The 9,445-nt window shown below is 42.3% G+C and overlaps 1 protein-coding gene across 1 annotated transcript in view; it reads right to left on the bottom strand.

Moving 5' to 3' along the window:
• LOC139022894 (SLAIN motif-containing protein-like) overlaps positions 1-9,445 on the bottom strand; it is a 21,826-nt gene that overhangs the window by 6,404 nt on the left and 5,977 nt on the right. Inside the window, exons 4-6 of the mRNA XM_070434474.1 lie at positions 4,553-4,684; positions 3,023-3,316; positions 2,635-2,805 (exon numbers count right to left, since the gene is read on the bottom strand). Of these exons, the coding sequence (XP_070290575.1) occupies positions 2,635-2,805; positions 3,023-3,316; positions 4,553-4,684 (597 nt within the window). The remainder of the gene's footprint in view (positions 1-2,634; positions 2,806-3,022; positions 3,317-4,552; positions 4,685-9,445) is intronic.

Here is a 9,445-nt window from a genome sequence, read left to right as displayed (position 1 = left end):
ACGTATTTTCCAGTCCGAGCAATTTTTTTCAGTTGTCTTGAACTCACTAAAGTCTGAGATTTCCAGTTCCGAGTTTCCAGTTGTTTTAGAACGTGGCAGAAGTCATGCTGGATTGACAGCATGACCAATGTATTCAACTTTTTCTGGCCCATAGTGTTGAAGGTTTATCCTTTTAAGCTTGGAAAAGATACCCTTAACTGCAGACTTGAACCACACACCACCTCCACTGAATAGCAGGCTAGTGATTGCTTTGCAACGCTTGCAGAAAGCCTCTGATTCCTTCCAAACCACGCATTGTTGAATTGCGATTTCCAACTTGTTGTGTAATGTTTATGTCCAATGGCGATGAGCATCGATAAGTTTTATCTGTAATTTCTCTTCATATGACAAGGATTGAAAAGGTTTTGCCAGTAGATTGTCGACTTGATTCATGATGATGACTGCTTGTCTAGCTTGCTAGCTAAGATTGTGAAAGTTTGATGTTAACATGATCAGTCAAATCAAAGCTATGGTAGATATAACGTGATTTGACGTAATTTTATCTGTGGCCAATGACCTTGAGATTTCTTGGATGGGCACTTCTAATGTAACTCTATGGCAGCACCCAAGAGGCTTGCATTTTCAAGCTCTCCCATCGATTTTATAGTGACGTACTGTCCCACGAGTGAAAGAGACTAAGCCAATCACCGCGCAACTAAAGAACATTACCACCCCTACGCTCTGTATTTTCCGCTGGCTGCCCACCACCACAGAAAGCACTGAGCTAGGCTGAAACACCTGCATTTTGGAGCTGCCTTACTCAAGCAAGCCAAAAAAAGACCATGTTTGTATGTAGACCCTTTACTAAGTACTTTGTTGAAGCACCTTTGGCAGCGATTACAGCTTTGAGTCTTCTTGGGTATGACTCTACAAGCTTGGCACACCTGTATTTGGGGAGTTTCTCCCATTCTTCTCTGCAGATCCTCTCAAGCTGTGTCAGGTTGGATGGGTAGCATCGCTGCACAGGTATTTTCAGGTATCTCCAGAGATGTTCGATCGGGTTCAAGTCCTGGCACTGGCTGGGCACTCAAGACATTCAGAGACTTGTCCCGAAACCACTCTTGTGTTGTCTTGGCTGTGTGCTAAGGGTCGTTGTCCTGTTGGAAGGTGAACCTTCACCCCAGTCTGAGGTCCTGAGCGCTCTGGAGCAGGATTTCATCAAGGATCTCTCTCTGTACTTTGCTCCGTTCATCTTTCCTCGATCCTGACTAGGGTTGCACATTTTGGGGAATATTCTGAAACTTTCCATGGGAATTAACAGGAATATATGGGAATTAATAGAAATATAGGCAAATGAATGTTTTTTGCATTGGATATACAGTTGAAGTCGGAAGTTTACATACACCTTAGCCAAATACATTTAAACTCAGTTTTTCACAATTCCTGACATTTAATCCTAGTAAAAATTCCCTGTATTAGAGGTCAGTTAGGATCACCACTTTATTTTAAGAATGTGAAATGTCAGAATAATCGTAGAGAGAATGATTTATTTCAGCTTTTATTTCTTTAATCACATTCACAATGGGTCAGAAGTTTACATACACTCAATTAGTATTTGGTAGCATTGCCTTTAAATTGTTTAACTTGGGTCAAATGTTTCGGGTAGCCTTCCACAAGTTCCCACAATAAGTTGGGTGAATTTGGCCCATTCCTCCTGACAAAGCTGGTGTAACTGAGTCAGGTTTTTTTTGTTTCATCAGACCAGAGGACATATCTCCAAAAAGTGCGATCTTTGCCCCCATGTGCAGTTGCAAACCGTAGTCTGGCTTTTTATGGCGGTTTTGGAGCAGTGGCTTCTTCCTTGCTGAGCGGCCTTTCAGGTTGTGTTGATATCGGACTCGTTTTACTGTGGATATAGATACTTTTGTACATGTTTCCTCCAGCATCTTCACAGGGTCCTTTGCTGTTGTTCTGGGATTGATTCGCACTTTTCACACCAAAATATGTTAATCTCTAGGAGACAGAAAGCGTCTCCTTCCTGAGTGGTATGGCGGCTACGTGGTCCCATAGTGTTTACGTACTATTGTTTGTACAGATGAATGTGGTACCTTCAGGTGTTTGGAAATTGCTCCCAAGGATGAACCAGACTTGTGGAGGTCTACAAATTTTTTTCTGAGGTCTTGGCTGATTTATTTTGATTTTCCCATGATGTCAAGCAAAGAGGCAATGAGTTTGAAGGTAGGCCTTGAAATACATCCACAGGTACACCTCCAATTGACTCAAATGATGTCAATTTTCCTATCAAAAGCTTCTAAAGCCATGACACCATTTTCTGGAATTTTCCAAGCTGTTTAAAGGCACAGTCAACTTAGTGTATGTAAACTTCTGACCCACTGCAATTGTGATACAGTGAATTATAAGTGAAATAATCTGTCTGTAAACAATTGTTGGAAAAATGACTTGTGTCATGCACAAAGTAGATGTCCTTACCGACTTGCCAAAACTATAGTTTGTTAACAAGAAATTTGTGGTTGAGTGGTTGAAAAACACGTTTTAATGACTCCAACCTAAGTGTTTGTAAACTTCCGACTTCAACTGTACATGGTGGCGGGCAAGGTTTAGTCACATCTTATCCCTACTAAAATGCCAACCCACCTGATGGAGACCTGGTTGAACCTGCTACAGGGTAGGTGAGCCGGGAGGTGGGGTGGTCTGTGAGGAGCTGGCCGTTGGCCTCCAGGTTGCGGCTGTTCCTGACTGCCTGGAGGGAGCGGAGGCTGGTGCGAGGAGGTGGATCCTGGTTGGACATGCTGCTTCTCAGACCCTCTACCACAACATTCTGGGTTAACTTCATTTCACATACAATCGTGTGAAACACACAGAGCAGATCATGATAAACTGATAGGAGTAAAGAATGTTCTATGTGACATCACACCACTTTAAAGAGTGCTGTCGATATGTAAAAAAAAATGTCAAAGTCAATGTGTATATTTGTGTGTCAAAAGGGATTTTCCATGTTGCCTGTTATAGGTGCTCTTTTTACCTCTGCTCTTTGCAATCTTAAACAGCTTAGATTGAGTGGTCGCTTGACTGGGWGGCCTTGGCAGCTGGCTGCTGTAACCAGGCTGGGCTATGGCTCTGGGTGACTGGCCCAATGGGGAACGGCGGTAGTGGGGCAGCTGGCTGGGAGGCGGTGTGTATGCGACTGTGTCCTCCAGGCTATACTTGTCGAACTCCAGATCATTGTAGCTGTAGTTAGAAGGTGACAGCATGGATGCACCGGGACCCCTGAACGGTGTGGCGGCAGCAGGGATGGAGGCATAGTCCTGTCGTAAACCTTGGGACAAGCAAAACACTGTCAAACACCCTGTCCACTAGTAAAGTAAATATGCATAGTATTTACACTGAACAAAAATATAAACGCAACATGTAAAGTGAGCTGAAATAAAATTTCACAGAAATGTTCCRYAAGCACAAAAATATTATTTCTCTMAAATGTTATGCATAAATGTGTTTTCTCCTTTGCCAAGATAATCCACCCACCTGAAAGGTGTGGCATATCAAGAAGCTGATTAAACAGCATGATCACTACACAGGTGCACCTTGTGCTGGGGACMGAAGGCCACTCTAAAATGTGCAGTTTTGTCACTCAACACAATGCCACAGATGCCTCARGTTGAGGGAGCGTGCAATTGGCATGCTGACTGCAAAAATGTCCACCAGAGCTGTTGCCAGATAATTTAGTGTTCATTTCTTTACCATAAACCGCCTCCAACATTGTTTTAGARAATTTGGCAGTACTTCCAACCAGCCTCACAACAGCAGACCATGTGTATGGCGTCGTGTGGGCGAGCAGTTTACTGATGTCATTGTTGTGAACAGAGTGACCCATGGTGGCGGTGGGGTTATGGTACGGGCAGGCATAAGCWACAGACAACGAACAAAATTGCATTTTATCGATGCAAATTTGAATGCACAGAGATACTGTGGCGAGATCCTGAGGCCCATTGTTGTGCCATTCATCCACCGCCATCACCTCATGTTTCAGCATGATAATGCACAGCCCCATGTCGCAAGAATCTGTACACAATTCCCGGAAGCTGACAATGTCCCAGTTCTTCCATGGCCTGCATACTCACCAGACATGTCACTCATTGAGCATGTTTGGGATGCTCTGGATCAACGTGTACGACAGCATGTTCCAGTTCCTGCCAATCTCCAGCAACTTTGCACAGCAATTGAAGAGGAGTGGGACAACATTCCACAGGCCACAATCAACAGCCTGATCAACTCTATGCGAAGGAGATGTGTTGCGCTGCATGAAGAAAATGGTGGTCACACCAGATACGGACTGGTTTTCTGATCCACGCCCCTACCTTTTTTTGTTAAGGTATCTGTGACCAACAGATGCATATCTCTATTTCCAGTCATGTGAAATCCATATATTAGGGCCTAATGAATTTATTTCAATTGACTGATTTCCTCATATGAACTGTAACTCAGTAAAATCGTTTACATTTTTGCATGTTGCGGTTATATTTTTGTTCAGTATATGAATCAAAACTTTCCAYACTCTCTTCCTGCATGCGAGCCATGATCTGGACATCAGTGAGGTCCTGCAGCCTGTAGCCCATGGTGATGGAGTCATCTGAGAAACTCGGCTCATTCTTGTCCATTGATGGTGGTAAAATAGCATCATTGCCATCTGAAATACCAAGGCAATAGAGACACTGAGTAAATACAACCAGGACAATCTGGAACTTTAGTTGGTTGGAGTTACAGAGCATTTTGAAAGATTGATTTTCCTCATCAATCTACACACAATACCCTATAATATCAAAGCGAAAACAGGTTTTTAGACATTTTAGCAAAGTTATGAAAAATTTAAATAACTTACTTACATAAGTATTCAGACACTTTGCTAAGAGACTCAAAACTGAGCTCAGGTGCATCCTGTTTCCATTGATCATCCTTGAGATGTTTATACAACTTGATTGGAGTCCACCTGTGGTAAATTCAATTGATTGGACATGATTTGGAAAGCCACACACCTGTCTATATAAGGTCCCACAGTGGACAGTTCACGCCAGAGCAAAAACCAAGCCATGAGGTCAAAGGAATTGTCCNATTAAATGTCAGGAATTGTGAAAAACTGAGTTTAAATGTATTTGGCTAAGGTGTATGTAAACTTCCGACTTCAACTGTATATCCAATGCAAAAAACATTCATTTGCCTATATTTCTATTAATTCCCATATATTCCTGTTAATTCCCATGGAAAGTTTCAGAATATTCCCCAAAATGTGCAACCCTAGTCAGGATCGAGGGAAAGATGAACGGAGCAAAGTACAGAGAGAGATCCTTGATGAAATCCTGCTCCAGAGCGCTCAGGACCTCAGACTGGGGTGAAGGTTCACCTTCCAACAGGACAACGACCCTTAGCACACAGCCAAGACAACACAAGAGTGGTTTCGGGACAAGTCTCTGAATGTCCTTGAGTGGCCCAGCCAGTGCCAGGACTTGAACCCGATCGAACATCTCTGGAGATACCTGAAAATACCTGTGCAGCGATGCTACCCATCCAACCTGACACAGCTTGAGAGGATCTGCAGAGAAGAATGGGAGAAACTCCCCAAATACAGGTGTGCCAAGCTTGTAGAGTCATACCCAAGAAGACTCAAAGCTGTAATCGCTGCCAAAGGTGCTTCAACAAAGTACTTAGTAAAGGGTCTACATACAAACATGGTCTTTTTTTGGCTTGCTTGAGTAAGGCAGCTCCAAAATGCAGGTGTTTCAGCCTAGCTCAGTGCTTTCTGTGGTGGTGGGGCAGCCAGCGGAAAATACAGAGCGTAGGGGTTGGTAATGTTCTTTAGTTGCGCGGTGATTGGCTTAGTCTTCTTTCACTCGTGGGGACAGTACGTCACTATAAAATCGATGGGGAGAGCTTGAAAATGCAAGCCTCTTGGGTGCTGCCATAGAGTTACATTAGAAGTGCCCATCCAAGAAATCTCAAGGTCATTGGCCACAGATAAAATTACGTCAAATCACGTTATATCTACCATAGCTTTGATTTGACTGATCATGTTAACATCATACTTTCACAATCTTAGCTAGCAAGCTAGACAAGCAGTCATCATCATGAATCAAGTCGACAATCTACTGGCAAAACCTTTTCAATCCTTGTCATATGAAGAGAAATTACAGATAAAACTTATCGATGCTCATCGGCCATTGGACATAAACATTACACAACAAGTTGGAAATCGCAAATTCAACAATGCGTGGTTTGGAAGGAATCAGAGGCTTTCTGCAAGCGTTGCAAAGCAATCACTAGCCTGCTATTCAGTGGAGTGGGTGTGTGGTTCAAGTCTGCAGTTTAAGGGTATCTTTTCCAAGCTTAAAAGGATAAACCTTCAACACTATGGGCCAGAAAAAGTTGAATACATTGGTCATGCTGTCAATCCAGCATGACTTCTGCCACGTTCTAAACAACTGGAAACTCGGAACTGGGAAATCTCAGACTTTAGTGAGTTCAAGACAACTGAAAAAAAATTGCTCGGACTGGGAAAATACGTTTTTAACGGTCATTCGGGCCTCTTTCTAGAACTCCAACCTGAAGATCACTGACGTCATGATTCAACCTTGTTTTTTTTCAGAGTTCCCAGTTGTTTTGAAAGTATCATAAAGCCAGAGAATGCCAGACTTCGATGACAAAGTTTGATGACAAAATTTGCTCACAAGGACCACCGCGCCAACTTACTGTTCAAGTGAGAACAGCACAACATGAGTCCAAAAATGTATTGTATGCTGCTGCATAAATTATGTAATATGCCAGGGCGATATGTATACTGTAGCTAAGAAAGTAATACTAAGTGTATGTTGTGTAGTAAGCTGTTAGTAGCCCATGTACCTCATCCTAGTAATTTGGTCTCTTTCCCCCTCATAACTTAGCCTACTGTTTTGATTTGGCGGTGAACATGTAGCCACTAGCCTGTTTTAGAGAAATGCAATCATTGAATATTGTAAGAGCTTTCATTTTCTGCCCCCTTTATTTATCCTACGACTTAGTGTACAGGGAGAATACTGTAAGAATGGCCCATGTTCTGAATTCTGTCGTACATTTCAAAAGTGCTGAAAAAATAGTGATATTGACTACGCCCGTCCTAGCTCACTCATTAATGTCTTAATCGAAATTATGGATTGCCTCTTATTAGCTCGTCGTCACCTTATGCCATAGTTTGTACATCTCAATTGTCAGTAGAAACCACATTTATTTAAGCAAGTCAGCCATATCAGCAGTTTAAAGGCAGTAAATGAGGCTGAATGAACTGTTTCGATAGCCAGGTGTAGCAGTGGTAAGGATTCACTCCATGGTGTTGAAAAGAAAGCTCTGCTGTTGGTACAGCTTTATGTAGGCCCTAACAGTTTGTGGGCGCCGTTTGTCACTGTTATAGTGCAATTCATGTACTGTTTAGTGTTGTGTAGTGGCTTTGCTGGCATGCATCAAAAACACTTGTTATTTTTTGCCTCACCAAGATTGAAATGCTAAAGTCGCCACTGCATGTAGGTCTAGAGTATTTATGCAGGGCTCTACGTTGACCTTTTTTACAAGGAACACGTGTGCACCTAAGTTGAACAATGTAGGCGCACACAAAGACATTTAGGAGCACAATGAAAAATATTTGAGGTATTAAAACAAGAATCCTTAATTTTTCTAGGCGCACTGGTACTCCTAAATAAAATGTCAAGTCGCACAGCAAAATATTTAGCCTCATATGCGAGCAAAATGGTTGCACTGTAGAACCCTGATTTATTGGTTGATCATATAGAAATATCAAAACATTCTTTCAACAACTCCAAAGCAATTGGTTGTCTATGGCACAGGAACCACTGACTCGCTGCCCTTTTCTATTTTCAAGACACCTGTTGGTAACTCTTAACGGGTTAAGACAGCTCATGAGGTATCCTAAATATAAAGTAAATGTATCTATTCTCAGAACTTAAGACCAATTGTGTACTCCGAGACGCTTTGTGGATACGGGCACTGGTGAATGAGTGAGTGAGTGAGTGAGAGAGACACGCACACTTTAAACCCCCTGTGCTCCTTTAAACCCCTTTCAAAGTCACTAAGATCTCTTCTTCTAGCCAAAATAATGTGCAACATGACCCTAAACATGATGTGTTTAATTGCTTAATTAACTCAGGAATCACACCTGTGCTTTGTATCGCTCATTTAATCAAGTGTTTCCTTTTATTTTGGCAGTTACCTGTATATGTTTTCTGAGATGTATCCTAAGATACAGATGAAGTCGGAAGTTTACATACACCTTAGCCAAATACATTTAACCTCAGTTTTTCACAATTCCTGACATTTAATCCTAGTAAAGATTTCCTGTCTTAGGTCAGTTAGGATCACCAGTTTATTTTAAGAATGTGAAATGTCAGAATAATCGTAGAGAGAATGATTTATTTCAGCTTTTATTTCTTTCATCACATTCCCAGTGGGTCAGAAGTTTACATACACTCAATTAGCGTTTGGTAGCATTGCCTTTAAATTGTTAACTTGGGTCAAACGTTTCGGGTAGCCTTCCACAAGCTTCCCACAATAAGTTGGGTGAATTTTGGCCCATTCCTCCTGACAGAGCTGGTGTAACTGAGTCAGGTTTGTAGGCCTCCTTGCTCCCACCAATTTTCTATGGATTGAGGTCAGGGCTTTGTGATGGCCACTCAATACCTTGACTTTGTTGCCCTTAAGCCATTTTGACACGACTTTGGAAGTATGCTTGGGGTCATTGTCCATTTGGAAAATCCATTTTGCGAACAGGCTTTAACTTCCTGACTGATGTCTTGAGATGTTGCTTTAATATATCCACATAATTTTTCCTTCCTCGTATGCCCTCATTTTGTGAAGTGCATCAGTCCCCTTTTGCAGCAAAGCACCCCCACAACATGATGCTGCCACTCCCATGCTTCACGGTTGGGATGGTGTTCTTTGGCCTTGCAAGCCTCCCCTTTATTCTCAAACATAACGATGGTCATTATGGCCAAACAGTTCTATTTTTGTTTCATCAGACCAGAGGACATATCTCCAAAAAAGTGCGATCTTTGCCCCCATGTGCAGTTGCAAACCGTAGTCTGGCTTTTTTTGGCGGTTTTGGAGCAGTGGCTTCTTCCTTGCTGAGCGCCTTTCAGGTGTGTGTTGATATCGGACTCGTTTTACTGTGGATATAGATACTTTTGTACATGTTTCCTCCAGCATCTTTCACAGGGTCCTTTGCTGTTGTTCTGGGATTGATTCGCAACTTTTCACACCAAAATATGTTAATCTCTAGGAGACAGAAAGCGTCTCCTTCCTGAGTGGTATGGCGGCTACGTGGTCCCATAGTGTTTACGTACTATTGTTTGTACAGATGATGTGGTACTTCAGGTGTTTGGAAATTTGCTCCCAAGGATGACCAGACTTGTGG

Source organism: Salvelinus sp. IW2-2015, linkage group LG23, assembly GCF_002910315.2.
Source record: "Salvelinus sp. IW2-2015 linkage group LG23, ASM291031v2, whole genome shotgun sequence".
Lineage (NCBI taxonomy): Eukaryota > Metazoa > Chordata > Actinopteri > Salmoniformes > Salmonidae > Salvelinus > Salvelinus sp. IW2-2015.
This window is presented reverse-complemented; position numbering and strand designations above follow the sequence as displayed.